This window comes from Astyanax mexicanus, chromosome 14 (genome assembly GCF_023375975.1).
Source record: "Astyanax mexicanus isolate ESR-SI-001 chromosome 14, AstMex3_surface, whole genome shotgun sequence".
NCBI classification, from domain to species: domain Eukaryota; kingdom Metazoa; phylum Chordata; class Actinopteri; order Characiformes; family Acestrorhamphidae; genus Astyanax; species Astyanax mexicanus.
The window spans coordinates 24,816,993-24,840,920 of NC_064421.1; the positions used below are offsets into that span (position 1 = coordinate 24,816,993).

General features: G+C 38.4%; 1 protein-coding gene across 1 annotated transcript; it reads left to right on the forward strand.

The window, feature by feature from the left end:
• Positions 1-2,622: 2,622 nt before the first annotated feature.
• Positions 2,623-23,928, forward strand: dpysl5a (dihydropyrimidinase like 5a). The gene is made up of 13 exons (XM_007252189.4): positions 2,623-2,777; positions 5,657-5,925; positions 11,746-11,904; positions 12,524-12,703; positions 13,760-13,828; positions 13,993-14,037; positions 14,818-14,893; positions 15,334-15,490; positions 16,309-16,450; positions 19,032-19,174; positions 19,572-19,779; positions 20,144-20,312; positions 21,914-23,928. Exons 2-13 carry the CDS (start codon positions 5,665-5,667, stop codon positions 21,997-21,999), a joined length of 1,695 nt encoding a protein of 564 aa, XP_007252251.3. The 5' UTR covers positions 2,623-2,777; positions 5,657-5,664; the 3' UTR covers positions 22,000-23,928.

The window sequence follows — 23,928 nt, forward strand, 5'->3', positions numbered from 1 at the left end:
CGCCACCCTTCTCAAGTCCTCATCTGCTACAGTGGTGCTTCATCATAATCCACGTTAAGTACTGTCTGCTACCAGTGTCGTGCGTATATGAGCCTAACAGTAAGTATCTTTTTGCTTAGATATGCCATTTGACGGATACATATTAGCTGTGTTAGCGGTGCCTGGTCTCTCCTCCCTGTTAGTTCTTCAGTTGTGTGATCACGCGTCACAGCATGCGGCCGATTTAAGGAATGTGTAACTTTTATAAGAAATTGAGTGTTTTAGCTAAAACAAACAAGCTACAACAAGAAGTTGACCACCGTTCCCGACTTCCAAAGTCCAAGGCCTGTAATATCTGCAGCTTTCAGAAATTTTAGATTAGAAAGTTGTAAAAAAAAATATCTGCGTGCATCCAAATTGTTGTACTTAGGGCAGATTTGGTCATTGGGCGAACTACCACAAGACATACTGCAGAAACAAATTCGATGACTTTTTTTGATGTTGTTGTTTTCTTTTTTTAAGGCATTGCACTGCATACATACCTTAATCTAGCTTGTTCTACTTTAATCTACTGTTTAGCAGTAACAGCTTTCTTACGTTCAAATGATCTCATTGCCCATATTTTTTGTACATTTTGTACATAGAATATGTCTGTTGCTGTTTTAACTGTTTTAAAATGACCTATGAGATGTACAAATATAATTCTTTGCTAATATATATCATGGAATCAAAAATGAAAAAATAAAAAAACAAGAAGTCTCCAATTACAAAGAGAGGGGTAATTTGACAGAAATGCGTTGGAAATTTGACATAAGCTATAGAGCAGTGGGGTGGGACGACTGCTGGTCTTTTATGTTTCATATTTATATGTCATGTCTTGAATTACAGAAAGCTAAATGAATGAATTTGCCAAGTGATCTTAACAGTAGATGGACAATTCCATCGTTACTGCACAGCCCTACATACAAAAAAGTCTGTTTTTATTTGTGTTTAATTCTTTTCTAAGTACTAAAAGGGGGATTGTAGGTGTTTCCTAAGGTGCTAAACATTTTATCTAATTGAGAGAAAAAAAGGTATATTACTTGGAAGAGAGAAAAACTCGTCTTGACAATGACTGTTTTTTCCTGTTCCTTGTAGTACTGGAAAAGCACTATTATTTTACTCTCTCATATAAATATATTAACAAAGGCATTTTAACTTTGTACTTGAAAAAAATGATAAATGATGAAAAGATTCTTATATTGTTTTAGAATAGACATTGCTGTAGTTGGTGCTTATCTGTGGGAAAATCATGTACTCATATTGGGAAGTAAGAAAAAATAGTTATAACTTTTGCTGTTAACATGTACTTGCTTAATATCCAGGCAGCATTGCTTTTAAGTCCTACATTCCATGCCATGTATCCAGCCCTCCGTCTTTTGTTGTTCCTCCTCCCTTCCTTTTATTTGATTTGATTTTTATAGATCAGTTTCGTATGATTTTTTTATTTTTTGGGCTACTGTGGCCTATTTGGTTGCTCTATCGTAACAGGTTCTTGCTCTATATAAATATATATCTCAGTGACACTGTTGATTTTTGTGTGACCTCTGTTTTCAAGCCTTCTCTATTCTTTGAGATCAGCTCATACAGCAGATGTAGCAGTCATTTTCCACCTCTCCTCCCTCTCTCTTTTTGTTATGTGCCCAGAACGAAGAAAAAAGGCTCCTTATGTACTTGTGCTGGAGAACACTTGAATAAATGTATTGTTTTTTTTGTGCAGCTCAGACTTCTGTTATTTTTTACTTGCTTTCCTGAAGTGTATTTTATCATTCTCCAAACCAGGTGCCATTTCCAGGTGGCAGTTTTCACAGTCGTAATCAAGAGCTAAAAAGATAAAAGGTTTATTTATCCTCCAAAAGCATTAGGCAAAAATCCTTTTTAATTAAACATGAGAATTTTATCTTAATTTTTAACATTGTTTCTATTAAATCTGGTGATATTTAACGTTTAACATTGGTCATACCTGTAGAAAACTGTATTTACTATTACTCAGTTTTGTGTTGGCCAAAGGTTTGATCATTAATATTTTTGTTCTTTATAAATTAGTCAAAATAACTAAAAGTGTAACATAAGAAAAAATATTACAGAAAAATAAGGATACAGCATATGATGATACAACAAATGAGAAGCTACTCACTGCATCAGCATGCATCAGTTACGGTAGAATAATCCCTTGCCAGTCACCCATGCACTAATTATCCTTTTTTTGCATGACGTCAGTTATATACACACATATAAATAGATCTACTCTCCTATGAACAGGAGAATGAATGGGTTTGTATGGATTGCATGAATCCAGACACAGGTGTCATTTCAGCATCCCTTTATATATATATATTTTTTATCTTATTTTGATCTAACAATCATCATTTTATACAGACGTTAATCCTGAGCGATGATATAATCTTCACTCCCAGTCTCACTGAGATCCAGTGTGTGGAATTACGTGCCATTTTTACCACGCCCCTCACACCCCCCTTGACAGTGTACAATGGTATAAGCCGAGGCCGTCTGGATACGCCCAACTCGAGCTGGGGTTGGTCGATACCGTTGCCGTCTTCGCTGTGTCTGCTCTGTGATTGGTGCGCTGCCGGCTCGGCCGTGTGGATGCTGTGGCCGTAAGGTTTGTGGAGCGGAGCATCTGCCTGTGTGCGCCTGCCTGCGGGTGTCAGCGAGCGTTACCGTCAGACAGCACCGAAACCCTGCACGGCACGGAGCGAGACGAGGCGTAAGCGACTGTTTGGGACATCAAGAAGGAGGTAAACTGGTTTATTTCGTATTTTTATATGTATGTCTCGTATTTGCTGTGTTATTTTAAATTGGTTTAAAGGGATAACGGTCGCGAGCTGGAGCTGAATGACAGTCGCGAGCTGGAGCAGCCGTTGGAGACGGTGTGCTGTGATTCTGAGACGGTAGCGTTAGCTAGCTTTAACGATATTTATAAGCTAAGATATTTCGTAAGCCGATTATCTAGCTATTTTTTAACTAGTTAGCTAATTAATTAGCCAGTTATACAGCTGTCTAGCTAGCTCAGCAAGTACCAGAATGTCAATTTGCAGTAAACATGTTTTATGAGGTCTGTGTAACGTTAGATGAGAAGCTAATTAACTAGCTAGCTAGCTAACGTTAATGTTAATAGTCGAAAATTAATATAACGATAATTATCTTCCATTCTATGCCATTATACAGTCAAACATATGCTTTTTTTCGTTGGTGTCTGCTGTAGCTTGGCTAACCTAAGCATCCTGCTCGTTTCCATTAACGCTAGCTATCTGGTGGAAGGGCTTGGTCACCCCTTTGTGTGTGTATGTGTGTGATAGACTTCACATTCAAGTGGGATGTGCCCTCCATCTCCACTCTCCTCAAGCTAGTCAACTAACCAAGCTAGGTTCGTTTATGTAGGTTAGCTAGTTACCTAATAATTCCTTCCCTCTATCTCTGTTCCTCCTTTTGCCACGTCAAAAAGGGCAATTGAGCGTGCCAGTGGGTCTTAAATGTACGTAAATAATTTAAAACTATTAAATCACCATGCTGTTCTCTCACATTCCTGCCCTACTCTGATATAGAAACCAGTGTGAGTGGCCATACCATCTCAGTGTACTCTAGTTAGTTAGCCTAACTAGCTTAACTAGAGCTATGCTGAATGTAGCTCTTGACAGCTCCATACAGCTCTGGAAAAAATAAGAGACCACTTAAAATGATGAGTTTCTTTGATTTTACCAAATTGAAAACCTCTGGAATATAACTAAAAGGAAGGATGGATGATCATAAGCCATAAAACCGAGCTGAACCAAGCTGGTGGAGGAGAGCATGCCAAGATGCATGAAAACTGTGATTAAATAACAGGGTTATTATTCCAAATATTCCACCAAATATTGATTTCTCAACTCTTAAAACTTTATGAATATGAAACTATTTTCTTTGTATTATTTTATGTCTGATAGCTCTGCTCTAAATGCTAATCTTTTTATTTGGAATTTGGGGGAATGTTGTCCATAGTTTATAGAATAAAACAACAATGTTCATTTTACTTAAACATGTACCTATAAATAGCTGAATCAGAGAAACTGAAGCGGACTCCTAATTATTTCCAGAGCTGTAGCTAATATTGTTCACACAACAGAGCTGTCTGCTTTGCATTTAGCATCTCACTAACCTAACCTAACTAACATGCTCCTAAATGCAGGAAAAAATAGGTCATGCCAGACTCAGCCCACATAGCTAAGCCATGAAGGCGAACAAATGCGTGACTAATGTGTCTCTAGGCCCTTTGGAGAGAACATGGCAGGCTCATGGATGTAGCCTAGCTAACATATGTAGTGTAATGTAATGTTGTTGCTTTCCCAATATAGTTCAGCCTTTCAGCCTAGAGAGGATGGCTCAGGACACACCCATCCGTACCCGCTCCCTTAGGTTGGCAGCCTCCCCCTCCCCTTACCCTCCCAATCAGGGGCTTAGAACAGGAGGGGGTGCCGTCATGCTGTGAATTTGCCGCACCCACTCGCCATGGCTGGGGCATGCTAACAACACTACAGGGCCTTGAACACCAGGAGGGAATTCAAGTAGAAGAAGCAGCAGCAGCATCAGCATCAGTTGTCCCATTTCTGTGGTGGAGCTGGAGTACACCTGCGTCCCTCTGCACACACTACGCCCAGCGCAATCTGGGTCAGAACCGCCCCTGACTCACAGCATCATGATTTCTTTATAAGCGCTGACGATGCTCTTCACTCCTGCCAGATGATATAACTCTCTCCATGTTGTGCCTGTGGGCAGCAGCACAGTTTGCAGCAGCAGAGCTGAGCCGAGCCGAGTATGTGTGCTTACTGATTTCATTCAGACACACATATGGTATTGATTTGCTGCAGTGCTTCATCTGTGTGAGAGTGACTGGCCTGAGCAGTAATTACAGATAGACCGCCATGATTTGCCAAAAGTATTCATTCGTTTGCCCCTTCAAATCATTGGCAAACTCTGGGCAAATCACTTTCATGGCCACAGGTGTATGGAACCAAGCAGCTAGGCATGCAGTCAATCTTAAACCCTATCCAAACGGGATTAGTTTCTCAGGGGTTCCTGGGGTAATTTTCTCTTTTATGGCGGAGTCCTCTGTGATTTTATTCCCGTTCGGAATGACCATGTCTGTATTTTTCTCAGACGACCTCTGAGAAAATTACAGGCTGAATTACTTACTGTGTTTTGCTGAATCTTGTGGTCATCCAGTAATTTTAGCCCCATCTGGACGTACACCTCGCATTTTATAAAATAGCTATTTGTCCATAGAGAAGCTGCATAGAAGCCTCACAACACCAAGCAATGCTTTGCATGCAATGAACATGGAGTACCAGTGCTGAAGTCCATTCACCCTCCCTTCTGATATTCCACACTCTGTGGTTTGGAGCCTGGCTCCTGTCAGAAGTAGCCTACAAATCCCAGATTCATTTTTATTTCTGCGTCATGTCTGACTCCAGTGGAATCCTCAAATTTCGGGGAATTGCCTTCCAACCCAGTGATTACTGGCCACATGTGGAAAAAATGAAAGAAGTCCTGTCAGACCACACAGTATTTTAGTATTTTGGCAGGTTGAAAGTTCTTTTTGAGAAGGAAGTCATGTTGGTTTCACTTGTTCCCTCCCTTGTAGGTTGAATCATGTCTTCTGGAGCAGCGATGGTACGCATCCTCATAAAGGGGGGCAAAGTGGTGAATGATGACTATACTCAGGAGGCCGATGTGTACATTGAGAATGGCATCATCCAACAAGTGGGCAAGGAGCTGATGATTCCGGGCGGAGCCAAGGTGATTGACGCCACAGGCAAGCTGGTGCTTCCCGGAGGCATCGACACCAGCGTTCACCTGCAGGAGACCTTTATGAACGCCACCACTGCTGATGACTTCTACAGTGGCACTAAGGTACAGTGTCCCGTATTTTAAAATGAGAAAAGCGTTTATTGCACATGCATATCTGGGATTGTAACGATACCCGGACTAGTTCATGCCTTGATAAATCATAATGAGATCACAATACAATATCATGATTTTTCTAAATTACTTTATGGTCATATTTGCAAATTCCTTCCCTTGCAGCAGGTGGACTAAGGTTGTCACAGAATTTATAATTGCAAGTGTATAAGGCTATAATCAGATAAGTGCAGTGTTTTAATGCTTGGTAACAAATTGATACCCACCCTTCCAAAAAAGGATAGAAAAAGCAATATTGTGCAGAGCACTTTTCTTTAATTCAATTTGCTGTGCTGGATCTCTTGGCTCTTACTGTGGGTGTGCCTGAATTAAAGTTAAACAACAACATAGTCCTGAAGTAGCAATCATAATATTTAGATTTTTAATTTTTAATCAACGTCATTCTGATATATTTGTATATCTGTAAGTTCATATTCTGCTGTTTTTGCCTTCGCTCCTTGTTTGAAATGCGCCTGTTCTGTGCATGGTGCTCCTGTGTGTGTGGCATACCAGCCTGATACCATTAACAGAATTTGTTACAGCTTAATTCATGTAAAATGAATGACTTAGATTTTTAATTATAAAAAAACACTGTACTGTTAAAAACTGTACTGTTAAATATTCTACCCATCTAAATAAAATTAACATACATAATATGATTAACCTATAAGTAATAATACAGTGTATTATAAAATAAATATATAAATAAAATATATCAAAAATATATCAAAATTTGTTATAGTTACTTAGTTATAACTCGTTGCGGTAACACAGTATTCAATTCCTGGTGTTTATTTGGTGTTTTTCTTACGTTTGTAAGAACGTTTTATAAGCTAATCTTGTATTACAGTCGTACATCAATATCATCAACACTGATAAACATGCACTAGACAGATAAACCACATGAGCAGCACTATACAGTAAGATAAGTTATAACTGTGCTAGTGATAGACATGTTAATTCTGTGTGAGCTGAGTCAAAACAGAGTTCATCAAATTATATAATAAGGCTACCATAAAAGGAGAACTAGATTGTTTATTTCTGGGGCTAAATCATCTAAGGTTTAAATGCACATGTAAAAATGCATAATTATTTTATTTATTTGAGCTGGCTAAAGTTGCATAGCTTCTATGCCGACACCAGAGGACATGTAAAAACCTGAGTAAATACTTTTTATTGCACATTTAATTAAGAAATTATTGAGAAAAGCAGTATATATGGTGCACTCCATTGTGTTCTGTAATTAAGCCTGATTTTTGTATTGTATTTGTAGTCTGAGTCTGAAATAGATTGATTTTTGTGCTTGCCCTGCACAGTTGAGGAGTCCACCATCTGTTGGCCTTAAGCCCACAGCCCTCCTCTTCACCTACTGGGCTTATAACACAGGCTTACACTCCAAAAGACGTGAAATCTACAGAGCTTGATCCTCAGATTTCTGACTTGGATTTCTGCACAGACTGGTGTCTGCTTTCACTGCCTCGTCTGGTGCATGCCTGACGGATTAAAAATAATTCATTGTACACCAGAGCTGCTATTAATAACTGCATTTGTGTTCTATTTTAAACCAAAAGCCACAGTTGGGGGGCTGACTGAAAAAAAAAATATTTTGAGTGGCTGTTGGTTATGCCTGAAGATTTATGCCACACTTTAATTATGTTTGGAATCTTTGTGGACATGATCTAATTTATTAGCTTCCACTATATATTAACTTCCACACACAATGTATGATACAGCATAGTTATGAATTTGTATTTCTTTTGTTTGGGCAGTGCAACCATGATGAATTAATCTTATGTTTTTTCCATTGGCTTCCGGCATTGGCTACATGTCTTTCCCTCCTTCCGCTCACTTACCCTCACTGTGTAGTCTTTCCCTATACTACCTTTACCTGGTTATTGGTAATTTATATTAAATTATTCTTCCCTGGCATCTGTGTTAAAGGTGTTACAGCTTTCTCTGCTTTCCATAAATTCTATAGTGGTTCCACTCCTGCACTTCGTGTGCACTAAGGTTAATTTCTATTAGTTCCTTTAAAGCAATGTAATTGATTTAAGTGAACATGATTCCTTTAAGTTGGATTGGCTAAACTTAATTGGGTTTTCTGTATTTTTGCACTATTTGGCGCACCGGTGCACTATCAATGAAGGTCTATTTTCTGGTATGTTTTCATACATATGGCGCACCGGATTATAAGGCGCATTAAGCAACATACCTAGGATGCGCACATCGATGTGAGCAAGGGTGTCGCGACGTTTCCCTTCTAGCCAGCCCCAGTTAACAGCGATTCCCAGCCCCAGTTAGCAGAGCTAACTCCCTTATACTCTGTAATTCATTGGAGTGGCTTTACTGCTCCTTACAACCTGAGCAGTAATTAATTAATAAGGTGCACTGGATTATCAGGCGTTAGTGTTGTGCGATATGATGATAAATATCGTGGAGACAATAGAAAAGTGTCTATTGTGCTACTTACCATCTATCGTCCCTAGTAATTTCATCAATTATTCATGCAAATATATAAAGTAGGCTACGATGAAATGTATTGGCTTGGTCACATTGCATAAACTCGGTTTTTAAAGGTGATAATAAAGTAATCTGCACAAAAAAGTTTCATTATGTGGTTTTGCGACGTGACGTTACTGAAACTGAAATAACTGTGGTATATCATGATATATATTGTTATCGTGATATAAAAAATTCCATATCATGATATATGATTTTTCCCATATTGCCCAGCACTATCAGACGCCCTGTAGATTTTTTGAAAAAATTAAGGATTTTAGGTGCACCTTATAGTCGGAAAAATACAGTATTTTCACGTTGACAAAACACAGTTTACTTATTTTTGTGGTTGTTTGGAGCTGCATCTTCATGTTTTCTCAGAGCGATGCATATGCTTTGAAATAGTTGAAGAACAGAAACAGGGATGCAGGAGCCGACTGCCCTGTCCAAACTAATCCCATGGCTCACTTAGCAAACACTGAAAGGCGAGAGCGAGGAGTATACACTGAGGCCATCTCAGTGAACTGCAGGGTATGATTCACCGGCAGGCACCACACACACACAAACATACAGACGAACGGAGACATACACACTCCTGGTCTGAGTGTGTGTAGTGTTTGGGATGACAAATAAATCAGTTGTGTTCCCAAATGCGCTTCTTAGCCATTGGCGACACCAGTGGTATTCACCACCGCCACACCCCCCCAACATTACTACCGTGAGACTGGCCAAGAACCCAGACAAATGCAGATCAGATTCTGTTGCCATAGATACGGAGGGGGAGCTGCTGCAAAGACTGCTGCAAAAGCATTTCACTTGCGCCATTGTCCTACAAAACAATGGTGCACGTATCGTTCAGTGGACACTGTTCCATTCCCCTGTGCCAGCTGACAGACTGAATAAGATGCTCACACACCATATAATTCTACAAAAGTGAATTCATTTTATTTTCAGGTCAAGTACAATCCACTATACTACCACCGTTTATACTGTACGGCCTCATACAGCTTAGCATAGTATAGTAAAACTACTGTACGCTCTGCTGTGCTGGAAAAGAGTGCGTGTTCAAAAACTGCATTAATATGTTGGTTCCACTCCAATAGGCCAGCACACTTGCAGGCCATTCATTTTTAATTTTCAAGCCTTGAACTACACAAATAAATTCCATAAATAATAAATAAAGAACAAAAGAAGACTATTAAATACATGTTATTATATTTGCATACTTACTTGCCGCTTATATGACGAAAAAGTAGGGGAAATGAGGTCACGGGACACCAGTGGGCAGATGTATGCATTTAAGGGTTCAAGGAGCTTAAAAACAAAATCCAATGTCTGTGCTTGTTATGTCTTTAGTTTTTTGTGTTTTAGTGTACCAGTGTTTTCCACTGAATGTTTTATTATATTATTATTTTTACACCCTTGCACTCATAAATGAAACAAAATAAAGTGTTCAGCATCTCTTATGTTTCCTGGTATTAGTTTGCCCAGTTTACTATCTCCTCAAAAGCTCAGTTTTCCTGCTGAAAGGTATGAGCTGTACAGGACTAGGACAGTAATGCTAGCTAAGGTTACTGCTGGGCTGGCTGCCTTTTTTTGTTTATTACCATCACATATGATCTAATGTGGCTTTCAGTGGTCTTAATATGGCTTTAATTTAATTTAGTACTTTTAGAATGCTTTGTGGCACACTGGGGAATCAAACTTAAAGTGATCAGAGTCACAAGGAGCCGATGTGTAACAGGCTTTACGTTACATCATAAATGTTCTTTTCAACTGGAAAACTAAACGTTAGCTACTCACATCTACCTTTTGTCTTTGCACCCTTTTGCTGTATTTTTTTTTCTTTCCCTCTTGTCATATGTCCTGTATCCATTGTTTCAAATGAAATGTCCTCTGCAGTGTTTTGTAATTGCGATTTTCTAGTGATTTGTAAAATCCTAAAGCATGTTTTGTAAAACACATAGCAGAAATACTATTTCTAGCTGGACATTTATCCACACTCATCATGAACCTGAATATCGTGGCAATATTGCATATTGGAAATATTTTATTGTCTGGGGAATAATGGCATACATCTGTTATTAAGTGTAATATAATAATCAAATAATTACATACAATACTTACACACAGTCAAATATTGAATTAAGTATCAAATATCATTTTGGATATTTGAAAGCTCATCTTAATTTTGTGCACAGAACTGATTTTAAATGCAAACTATTTCGCATATATTTTACATGATTAAGGTGAGGACTTTGAGAAGACCACTCCAGTAGTTTAATGTTAGTGTGCTTTCTACATTTCAAAACCCCTTTTTGGTGTGTGTTTGGTGTCATTGTTATGTTGTAATGTCTAATTACTTATTATTACTTATTTTTCCTTCTACTTTGTGTAGTGTACCAAAACAGGTCCAGAACACGTTGCTGCCACTACTATCCTTAACAGTTAGTACAGTGTAATTGGATTTGAATTCTTTACTAGATAAATATATAGCTTTTTAGTCTCATCTGATTATTACATTTTCCCCCAGAATGTCAAGCTTAAATGTGTTGTTTTTTGGAAAATGGGCTTCTTACTTGGACAGTAGCCTTTCATTTTATGGCAATTTAAGATTTGCTTGACTGTCTTCCAGCAGCTTCCAGTTAATGGCAGGTCTGTGCCTTAGTGGTTCTTAGGCTGTTCCTGACCATCGAAACCAATTTCCTCTTGAGACTGATGGTCACAGTTTGAGTTTCTTGGATCAAACTTTAGTGAATTGGCTACACTTCTTAAAATTGTTTGCTTACTTTTATATTCACTTATGTCTGAACTAGGGATGCATAGATACCATTTTTTCCCAAGCAAGTACGAGAATGTGCATTTTTGTACTTGCCCATACTGATATCTACTTAGAATTGAGCATTCAGGGGAATCAAGTAATAATGTAGTTGTTAGTGTAAATTAGTGCAATGCAGCACCCGATTTGTTCATTTTGACTACTTTCCATATTTTTAAGGAATGAGATAAAAAATCAGACTTTTGGGGAAAAAAAACAGTAAATAGTTGGTGGCTGAGTGGAGCTGCATTTGTTATTGCATGTAGATATTTTGTTTTGGATGTATGAACTCTTTGATGTCAAGGTGGAGTGATTCATGTATTCTTTTGTGATAAAGATGGTCGTAATCAGTGGTAAGAACCCTTAAATGTAAAACCCTTGCCTTTATCTCCCCTTAACATATATTATCTATGAAAATGAAGTAATGTCTTGTGTTTATTTTTTTTTTTTTTTAGGCTGCCCTTGCTGGAGGCACTACAATGGTCATAGGCCATGTGTTGCCTGAGAAGAACGAGTCTTTGCTGGATGCCTATGAGAAATGTCGATCCCATGCTGATGCTAAGAGCTGCTGTGATTATGCTCTTCATGTTGCTGTCACCTGGTGGGGTCCTAAGGTAACTGTCCCTCTTACTCACAGGGTTATTTGTCAATAATTCATATGATTTACTTAGCAGATACCTTTAGTTTTGCTGTGTAAGAAAATAATGATATATTAAAGAATTGCAGTATTGTGTTTAGTAATACTGTACTGACTTTGTTGTGCTCTGTTGTTAGATCCCACTGTTAAGAATAAAAATAAACTTTTCTTTTACTCAGATTTTATATATAATCTCAATATATCACCTTGCTTACAGTATTGCAATATAGCATACTATATTGAATCATAACCATAACCACTTATACCTCAATTACTAACACAGTATTACACGTATCTGTGGATCTGTGAATTTTTGTACGCTGCAGAACAGTATGTTTGAGAGTAAACATATGTTTGAGAGTGCATTGCTGTGCATTGCTGTAAAGCTTGTTTGTTTTTAGCTCTTACTGTACAAGCACCACTGGCAGTATTTGCAGTCGTAGACCAAATGTAGACTAAACACTTGTCTGAGCAGTCTCCTATTATGGATAACACGATGTGGAATTTGTGGCAGTGGCTTGCTGTATTTAACCAACATGGTGGCATCCCATACATCACTTATGTTCTCTTTGGAACCGCCTGTGTCCTGATGGCAGGTGAGGGCTCAGATGGAGACGCTGGTGAGGGAGAAAGGAGTGAACTCCTTCCAGATGTTCATGGCTTATAAGGACGTGTACATGCTGAGGGACAGCGAGCTCTTCCAGGCCCTGCAGAACTGTAAGGACATTGGAGCCATTGCCCGCGTGCATGCTGAGAACGGAGAGCTGGTCGCCGAGGTTGGGACTGATCTATGGCATACTAGTAGTTTTAGGAGGATTGCACTACATGGACATAATGCCATACAGCATATCATGATTGTGTATATATACATCAAACGCTGTCTGTTAATCCAATAAGGTCTTCAATTTATTTAACCATAAAAAAGCTTTAATTTGTATTAAATTGTTTCTCAAATGCATTTAAAAGGTCATAGTTTGTAAAGACAGTTTGTTTTTGTATTGCATTTTGCATTTACTAGATTTTAAGGTAGCTTACTGATTTAATGACAAACAAGCAAAGGGCAATAATTTAACCACATTCATTACTGTCATATTTTTCTCACAGTAAGGCACACTTAAAATCCCTTAATTTTCCCAACAACCATCAGTGCGACTTATAAACCGATGTACCTTATGTATGAATTGTACCAGTCAGTTTGTAAGGTGCAGGAAAGCTACTCTGCTGAAGTGAAGCATTATACAGGAGTTTCAGTTTAGTTCTCCAGTACTGAGGCTGGAGCAGTGTAAGGATTAGCCACTAAGTGCTAGCTCTTAGGCCCGCCAAAGGTGAGTATCATCGGCCTGTAGCCTGCTGCTAACCCCTGCTAGCAAAGCTAGAGCAGCATTAGCATTAGTCGCTAAGCGCTAGCTTTTTTGCCGGTCAGAGGTGAGTATATTGGACTGTAGTCTCCGTGTTTACCGTGTTAAAACAAGCTACATAGGATGAACGGCTAGCTAATGTTGCCCTTGCTTACCAGAACATTTAGGGTTCCTCAGTGTAGCGTTCATTTATAGTTCATTAATAATGAGCCTTATAATCTGGTGTGCCTTATAGTGCGAAAAATAGATTTTAACTACCAGAGATCATGTGGTAGGCATGGGGAAGGGTAAGATGGACTATCACAGTTCTTAACTGGACCCTTTTTTCAGTGTACAAAATTGTTTTATTTATTTATGTTTATTGGAAGTATATGTCCGTCATAAAATACGCATCTTATTTGCATATGGCAGTATTTTGCTTGAATGTATGTAGCTTGGATTTAAATTGATCCTTGCTTTTTGCTTTCATCCAAGGGTGCCAAAGAAGCTTTGGATCTGGGCATCAGTGGACCAGAGGGTATCGAGATCAGCAGGCCTGAAGAGGTAGGCTGTTGCCCGTTGAATCCTAATTTGATCTTATGAAGTCTTCTAACTCAGATATAGTATTGCCATTGAATATTAATGCCTTTAAGTGTCTGCTGATTATTAGGTTACATTAGTAGCATTCATGCATTTCTTACTGACTGTGGGTAATTTTCCGCTCACAGCTGGAGGCAGAGGCAGTTCACCGAGCAATCACCATCGCTAATAGGGTGAGTACTGTGTCATCATCACATGGCTTGATGTGTATTATAGTTTGACAGATATTTTCCTCTTTTGTCTGAAATTGACCATACTTTGGAACACAATATTATTTGTGATTCTGATGTGCGGGATGTGTTAGGGCTATGATAGTATTGGACGAATAAAACTTAGAATTTAGTCAGATTTGTTATTGAAAAAAGTTTAAGTTAAAGGCCTCATGCCAGTGCTATGCAGTGCAGTAAGTGGAGTATCATGTAAAATTTAAACAGATATGCACTACATATAAAATATATATAAATTTGGTCAGTTTCCCCTTCTTAAGCACTTAAAAATTAAATCTAGGTCAATATAAGTTTCCTTACAATAAGTTGAAGTATTTAATGTCAAAGTTAAAACGGTTTTGTTTAAAGCATGGGTGTAACATATTGTTTTGTATTTTTGCTATTACTTGTATTTATTTATAATTGTTTATGTTTGCAGTTTATATGCAATGAATAAATGATACTCATACTCATTTACATTTTTTTGTGACAGATCAATTAAATTGGACAATTATTGGTCATTTGTAGATTAAAACACAGTAACAAATACTTATTATCAGGTATTTTACCATTTTTACATTACATTACATTACATTACATTTGGCAGAGTAATGGAGTAATGGAATAATGGAGTTCTAATAGTGTTCTAAATTACAAAAAGTAGTTAGTGCAGATGTGGCTTAGTGTGGATACAATGCTTTCACTTTAAGCTTTTAAAGGTGGTAACAGTTGTTTTACCCCCTGCAGGCCCACTGCCCCATATACCTGGTGAACGTGTCCAGCATGTCGGCAGGAGATGTTCTGGCCACAGCTAAGATGCAGGGTAAGGACCAAAACTGTGTCTGTATCCACTTACATCTCAAACTTACATATTTAAGTCTGTAATTGTGTTTTTCATAAATTTGCCATGTAAATACATATAGACCTAGGAATTACACAGAGGTGCTTTTGTTATTGGAGAGAAAACTGCATCTCCTAGGGGTTAACTCATTAAATAAACATGCTATTATATAATTCTTTTTAATTATATATTTTACTATGCACAATTATGTAAAATGTCATTATGTATATTATGTAACCCATTATATAAAAGCTATTTCTGTCATTGGATCTACTATTTTCTGCAACTATGGTAGATTTAAAAGAACAGCTTTCCCTTTTCTGACATCCATTGGTTCCTCATTTCTGGCTGACAAACAATTACTAAAACAAATGTATAATTTGCTTACTGTATGTAACATTGCATTTCTGTTCTTTATGTAGGTAAAGTAGTTCATGGGGAGACAAGCACTGCTCATGCAGTGATAAATGGCCTTCAGTATTACCACCAAGATTGGGCTCATGCTGCTGCCTACGTCACTGTGCCCCCCCTGAGACTGGACCCCAACACTCCCAACTTCTTGCTTAGCCTGCTCGGAAAGTAGGTTCCATTATATTCTACATACTATATCTTTAGCACTATATGGGGCACTTAAAATCCTTTATTACCCCCAAAATCTTCAGTGCGCCTTTTAATCGAGTGCACCTTATGCATGAATTTTACCAGTCAGGTTGTAAAGAGCAGTAAAATCACTTCGCTGAAGTGAAGCGTTTTACAGGAGTTTCAGTTAAGTTTAGCGTTAGCGTTAATGCAAATGGTCCAGCCTTAGTGCCAGAGAAATTCGTGAATCTAAGCTTACTGTAAGTAAATGGAGGTGCTTTACTCACCCAAATAAATAGTTTTCAGGAGAGAAATCTGTGTATATTTACATCCAGCACTCATTTAACTTAAAGAAAATATTTTTTGTCATACGGTTTTGTTTACTTAACTTAGCTTTATTAACTTAGTTAGCTACCCCGCCCACCCTGGTGCTGGTGCTAGTGATATCATACACAGCATTGCTACTGGAGTTTTTAAACACCTCATTGTTACTGCTGGACTAAAAATAGTCCACAAACAGTGTCCTGTAGGCAATGTTCTGTGAGCTCTGATGAATGACTAAAGGATGACCCACACAAACAGATGAGCTTCTGTCTCTGTCTTGACGTCTATGTATCGGATCATGTTTAAAAACCCATCCACACATCACTTAACACACCACCACCAGGTCAGTTTCACAGCAGTGCTAAGAATGACCCACCACCCAAATAATAACTGCTCTACAAAGTGCTCCTATATGGTCAGTCAAGCTAAACAAATGACTGCATGTGTAGAGAGGGCTTTACACATTGTCATCACCAATTTCTCTTCTGCTGTAGTGACTCATTAAACGTGGTAACATCTGACCACCGACCCTTCACCACCAAACAGAAGGCCATGGGTAAAGACGACTTTACTAAGATCCCTCATGGAGTGCCAGGAGTACAGGATCGCATGAGCATCATCTGGGAGAAAGGAGTGGTATGTTTTATATGTCATGGCTTTAGGATCATGCTGACCTTTTAAACTCGCAATTTATTGTAATGTTTAAACCTTTTTATTAATACTTTGGGCTTACCTGGTAGTCATCAGCCAGAAACGGGTAATAGATGATTTTTTCCAAATCAGAGATTCTTTATAGGTTTTATTTAAATTTTGCCACAAAGGTGCGCTTAAAGGTCACCTTCCGCGAAAATCCGATTTTTCTTGTTTTTTGTGGAATACAGTAGGTCTCTCCGAGTTGAATGTGTACACCTGCACATTAAACTGTTTTGCAGCCCCCATTGTCTGCAGGAGCTAAGCAAAGAAATCCCCCCTCCCCCCCTCCGAAAAACGGGTGAATTTTGAATTATCTTTCTGCCTACGTAGGCAGAAACTCACAGACCAGCCCACCTTGGCTCGAGAAACTCCCAGAGGCGGAGCTGAAGCGACGCAACATCACCGCTCATCAGTTAGGAGGTGGGAGGCAGTGAGCGGCAGAGCGGTGGAGGGGCGTCGCAGTGCTCCTAGCCAATCAGAGGAGAGATATTTGCATGCTGTTTGCATGTATGAATATTCATGAGCAAAGCTGGAATCCGGTCATTTTGGACACACCCCTAAAACAGTCCATTAAAAAAGAGCTATACAGAGACACCTGAGCACTTTTTTTTTACAAAAACGGCTCACATGTCATTCATTCATACTAGAGACCACAACTAGACATTTTAAAATGAAAGAAAAAACGACGGAAGGTGAGCTTTAATACTAATCTAAAAAATAGCCCAAAACAAACTATTTGCAATGAATTTCATGAAATGTAATGTCAGTACATTTTTTTCATGAACAATAATGTTTTTCTCAGTCTGAGTCTTACTTAAAATCAGTCTCAGCCTTTGCTGTTGAATAGGACAGGTTAGATTAAAATATTGAATCTAACATTAAATTAAAAAAGCTTTAATGTTTTGTACCACACAAATTAACATACTTTGAACTAATACTGTTCTTAAATCATACAGTTGCTATAAAAAAAAGTTTAGCCCTCATAGCAAATTAGGTTTATAGGCAAAATGTACAAACCTTCTGTTTGTTGACAGTAAAAAAATCAAGAGCAGTGTAACACAAAATGCCATTATAAATGACAACTGCAGTCTTATAATTGTACAACACCTTTATAACAAATGTCTTGAGTACTTTGCAGAGCACCTTTTGTAGATTTGTTGCAAACATGAGTCAGGCACCAGCTTCTGCTGCGTTTCTAAGGAATCTTAGCCCAGTACTCATTGGCAGTGGCTTTCAGCTTCCTTCAAATCCTACCAAAGATATTCTATACTGCAGAATCATCCTGGACTTCTTCTGAATCCAAGACTTGGTAGACTTCAAGATATGTGTTAGATTATTTTCCTATTGAAAGGTCAAGTGATGCCTAAGCTTCAGCTTCCTCAGCTTATGGAACGCATAACATTTTGTCCTAGAATTTTTTTTAAATATTTGATTGAATTCATCTTGCCGTGCACATGCTGCAGGTTTCTAGTGCCCGAGAAAGCAAATCAGCCCCATAGCATCACAGAGCCATAACTATGCTTTAGCATATGCTTCATTCTTTCTCCTGCAGACCTATTGCTGATTTATAAGCCCCAGAAGGTTCCAGTTTTGTTCCATTACTCCACAGAACAGAATCCCTTAACCTAAAATGTTTTTGAGAAGACTGAAGCTTGTGCTTTTGGGTCAGTAGAAGTGTACTTCTTGGATTGCGGCGGCGTTTAGTATTCACCACACTGTGCAAACTAAAACCAAGCCACCAAATCTAGCTGGAAGGCTCTCCTCAGGAATCTAGCAGCAGCTGGTACTAGCTTTCTGTTTCTGGCACATCTAGAGAGTAGTGTAGCTGGGGTGTCTTTAAGCTTGTGAACTATTCATATAGTATATATCAAGGTGCATTCTGTGTTTTGGCTTCCTTTTTGTGCTTCTGTTTGTTAGTGATTCTATTTAGGGGTTAATTCTATTCAGGCACTTTAACTCAGGAAACATTTATGAAATTGTGGTAATCATTAATGTGCCAGTTTGTGTTGAATATGCTATATTAGTTGTTTTGAGCTATTTAAATAGATTTTGTGCAGTAGTAAATGAGGCTACCTACTTTTCCTGTAATCATTTATTATTATAACTGCATTTATCATTGTAGTACAGATTCTTGTTGTCAGGACTGTCAACCTAGGCTCCCAGTGGTCCAGCGCTGCCACTATGATCGCTGGCCTTGCTCACTCTCTGGGTGGGTAGATGGCGCTCTCTCCCCAGATCACTCCTAGGTTGATCATAGGTAGATCAGCACAAGGCGTCTGTAAGTGCGTTGTGATGCTTCCCTGCAATGATACATCAGCAACAGTACAAAAAGAGGTGGTGGCTGACTTCACATATTGAAGAAGGCATGTGCGAGTCTTTACCTAGTGATAGAGGGAGTCCTAATGAGTGGAATAAAAAAAAATAATAAATAAAAACATAAAGGATTGTCAACCTGTCAACTTTATTCACTGACAGCCAATGAAACAGAATCCAGTTTAAGCTTCTTACTTTTTTACCCTATCAGGTTGGAGGGAAGATGGATGAAAACCGATTTGTTGCTGTTACAAGCTCTAATGCTGCCAAAATCTACAACCTGTATCCCAGGAAAGGCAGGATCATCCCTGGAGCTGATGCCGATGTAGTGGTTTGGGACCCTGATGCAACCAGGTACACTCTTTAGCTGATGATCCATTTTTGACCTGTGCTACTTAAAGCAGCGGCTGCTTCTTTTTGATTGAATGCAGTAGTATTACTGAGCTGGGAGATGCTTGAGTCAGTGTCCTGGCATGACCATCTCTGCAACTTGCTCATTTTGGAAGTATTTTAATAGGTGAGCAAAATGAACAAAACAGTATACTCAAAAACACAGAATTTCACTTAGCAATGTATTTTGATTAACCTTCTTCAAAAATAATCTTCCACATGCTCTGTGTAATTATACATTGTCCCCAAAAGGCTACCTAATGCTGTTACAAAATTTTTATTCTACATTAAATATAGAATATCTATGAGAAGGATCTCACCTCATGTTGTTAATTGTCTTGTAAAATGTTCTCTTTGGTAGGACCATTTCCGTCACCACACAGTGGCAAGGGGGAGAGGTGAACCTGTATGAGGGTCTGCGCTGCCATGGTGTGCCTCTGGTTACTATCAGTCGTGGACGCGTGGTCTATGAGAACGGTATCTTCACCTGTGCTGAGGGCTCTGGAAAGTTCTATCCCCTCCGGACCTTTCCTGACTATCTCTACAAGAAGATGGTTCAAAGAGAGAAGGTATTTCCAAATTCTGGACTCTTCTTCACTGTGTGACATGTTTTTTTTTTGGCCCTTCATAAAAACAAATTAAAAAATGATATGGATTTAGTCACTTTGGGCCTGCATAGGCACAAAAATGTTTCATATGTGGCTTAATAGGGTTCAGGAACAGAAGCAACACTGGAAAATGTCCAGATGTATTTCTCTGCACATTTCGTTAAGAAAACTTTATTAATTAACATCACAATCATAATTAGATGAATAACTCAATTGGGGATGTTTGCACAGTATAGTTTTTAGAACTGGAAGTGGGGAAGTGAACTAGATAGAGGCTTACATAGTGTACTTTTTTACGTAATGTGTGTGTTTCTTTTTCCCTCAGTGTCAGGCTCTGAAGGGAGTAGACCGAGCTCCTTACATTGGAGATGTGGCTGCAGTTCAGAACTCGGGAAAGAAGGAGACGGTCCCTGCTGTAGGTGACTTGGCTCAGCGACCCTGCACCCGCCATGGAGGAATGAGGGACCTGCACGAGTCCAGCTTTAGCTTATCAGGTACTAGCTGTGATCATGTGTTTTGGCCACGGACTTGACTGTCACAAGGTTTAAATATTCAGCCTGATTAAATTTCTGTAGATATTAGACTAGAACCAATCTAAATTCAAGACTCACCAGATACATTACATTTTTACAGTCACATCAAACAAAGATTTTTTATGTTTTAACTTCCTGATGTGAATAGTAGGCTATGTCTACCTCTTTTTCTGTATTTTGATCAAGCTGCTGCTCTTACTACTTGTTGAATTTAGAAAATATAATGTAAAATGTGATCATTTTTGTGACTTTTACCATATTGATATGAGAAGTGTGTGTACAGGAGATATAACTTGAAAGGTAGAGATGATAGGATTGATTGGCTATGTATCGATATTGGTATTGGCCAGTTTCAGCCCAAATATCCAATGAGCCCTAATTTACTCAATCCTGAGAACTGGTCAGATCATATTACTCATATTTTGCAATATGTTGCAGTGCTGTGTAAGATTACAAAACACTGCAGTTTCACGTTCAGTTCATAGATGGCAATATGGACATTGCACACAGCTGCAGAACCATATTAAAGCCAATGTAGAAATGCACTCTATTCGCAGATAGACTGGAAAAAATGACTACATCACTAGAGGGCAGATCAGAGTCAAATGTTTCTGACAACAACAACCAAACAACCACTAGGTTGTTATATTGTACTTACTACAAAAAAAAAAACATCTGTAAGCAGTGTAAAAAGTAAAAAGTCCTACTAAAGCCCTATCCGACTGCGATTCGTTTTTCAGGGGACGTCTGTGAAAAATATTTCACACTTCTACTCATTGATAAAACTCTTGCATCCAGCCTGCAATTAAAAAAACAGAAGGACCAGTCCGTTTTTTGGCTGTCTCGGTCACATGACATCACGTTCAGTAGCTCCTCCACGTCCACTCGCTGTTGCGTTTTTGTGGATCTCCGTGGAAACGCGTGCCCAAAGTGTAATTACAGTGCGTGGCAGCAAACAAATAGCTATTTTATTAAACGTGAGGTGATGAAACTCATAGATGTGCGTCTCGATAGGAATAAAATTACCGGAGGACCACGGAGTTCAGTGAAAAACAGTAGATAATTCAGTCTGTAATTTTCTCAGAGGACGTCTGAGAAAAACATGTACATGGTCAATCCTGATGAGAATAAAATCACAGAGGACCCCCTATAAAAGAGAAAATGACCCCAGGACCCCCTGAGAAACTAATCCCATCCGCATAGGGTTTAGATTTTTTTTATTTTATTTTTTTCCATTGTGTGTCCATATTGTGGTGGTCGTGTTTCTGATAACTATTGTCCAAACAGCCTTTGCGATTACCATGAACACAGAATATGGAAAAAAAGATTCATATCTATATCTGTGCATAACACTCACTGTAAATGAGCCTTGAGCCTTTACTCTTAAGTAGCTTAAATTAACATATTGCACAATTTTTTAAACAATAAAAATGTTGTGTGTTACAATGTGTCATTTAAACAGAAGCAATCTTTTCCAGAAAAAAAAATTAGAAATACATTGAAAGTATGCATTAATACACAGTGCACACCATATAATTCACAATATTTTTGTGTTTTGACAGGTGTCCAGATTGACGACAACCTCCCAAAGCGATCTTCTCAAAGGATTCTGGCTCCTCCCGGTGGTAGATCCAGTGGCATATGGTAACATCGGCTGCTGCTAGCTTTGGACCCACAGAACAACTAAACCTGAAACTAAACACCTTAATATTGTTTGACAACTTCACATCCAACCAAAATGATTTAAAGCTAGTCACTTGCTACAAACGTAACTAAAAACCTAAGTGTTGTTAATGGCCTGAGGAGGGAAAGCTGAGACGTGCTGAACGAAAATGGGAAAACAAGGTATAGGTGTGTTTATAGAGGATGTGTGGATTGTTTGTAAGAGATGTGATTATTGAAACATTACGCAGGCATTTTTTATTAGTTGGTTAATCTGGGTTTGTGTGGGTGTCGTATGATAGTGGTGCAAGTAACTTAACCTTTCTCCTGATTATGTCTACTTTAACACTTTATTGATAACAGTGCACTGTGATATGCAACAGTTTAAAAAAAGATTTCTAAAAAAAAGAAAGTGATCATTTGGACGTTTGGCTGAAAATGGATAGAATTTTATATGACCATGGTAAGAGGATGTGTAACTATGTATAATTATTTAACCACATTTTTTTTAATTGTCTGGGCACATGAATCTGTGTTTACCTCAGTGTGTTTTATCTCTGGAATTGCACTTATGTACAGCACTACCCTGCCTCTTCATTTGTTGAACTGTACACCTGTTGTGATCAAGTAAAGCGGTTTTAGAAACGATGACGCGCTCCTCTGCTAAACGTTCAGTCGCGGCCTCTGTATCGCTTTTTTGTATTTTATGTTGAAGTGGAAATGTTTGGTTGGTTGTTTTTTGTTCACATGACCGTTGACTTGTGTATTATTCAAAGGCAGTTTTGAAAGTGATCAAATCCAGTTCTTGCCACGGCATTAATTTAGCTAGAATCTGTGTATATTGAGTTATTTACTTCTTTGTTATGCCATGGTTCAGCATGTTTTATTTGACTCTACATGGTAAATGGCAACAGCGGTGTGTCCCTGTGCGGTAGACTTATATTGTGTCACTATTTGAAAGTGTTATCGATAGCTAAATCATTCTTACATTTGCTAAGGGTGTTTACGCTCAGTTAGCACAGCCCTGTACCTCCCATTAATGTGAATCAACATGATTGCCATGTTTACAGTGTCACATATCAAAACTCTTGAGTTTCTCTTATGTGCATTTCACTGCATCTTGATAGCATAACTACCTGGGATTGCCTAATGCCTGATTGAGCTCATAGTTTAACCCATAATGCCAATGTTATTCTCTGCTTGCTTCACAACAGACACCTTAGCTTTCTCTTAAGCTGTTGTCTTTAGTGCACTTCAGTTAGTTACTAGTGTTACTAGGGTTAGAACTTTGAGGTTTGAAAACAATAGAAGGGACTTTAGTTTTGAAATATGCACCATCAAATCTTCTCATTCCAGCAGGGAATTATTATATAAAAGAGACCTGGTTCATTCTTGTTCCACAAAGAATAGGATTAAAACTGTGTGCAGTGAGAGCAAATAGGTTAGGATGCAAATAGCTGCACAACTATTAGCTGTAATACCTTTGTTGTCATCAGTAAAAACTTGTCTTCTTCCCCTGTAGTGAATAACTGAATAAGCAGTGAATAAGAACTGAATATGGCCAAACAGTGGTAGATAAAAAAGACCTTCACTGTAGTGTACAGTGTCTTTTACTGGTTCCTGTTCATCATGCTTCTGTCACTTAGCTTAGCTCAATGCATTGGGAGACCCCACTGTAGAGATGGTGTGAATCACAGTGCAATTGTCCCAGTTTAACACTCCAACAAGAATAATAGAACATTTTATTGGTGCTGAATATTCATGTGTGTGTGGATGTTATTTTTTTTATTACTTTTTCGATTTTAGAACTTTTTTCATCCATCTACTTTTTAAATATAATGTATGTATGAAATCACTATAATTGTATGTATGTTATGTTCCTCTCATGAGTACAAATAAACCCTGTCCAACCTGG

Excerpts from the sequence above, each read along its gene's own strand:
- dpysl5a (XM_007252189.4), top strand. The coding sequence starts at position 5,665 with ATGTCTTCTGGAGCAGCGATGGTACGCATCCTCATAAAGGGGGGCAAA. Across the intron at positions 11,905-12,523 it reads TCACCTGGTGGGGTCCTAAG|GTGAGGGCTCAGATGGAGAC; the intron begins GTAACTGTCCCT and ends TCCTGATGGCAG. Across the intron at positions 14,038-14,817 it reads CAATCACCATCGCTAATAGG|GCCCACTGCCCCATATACCT; the intron begins GTGAGTACTGTG and ends TACCCCCTGCAG.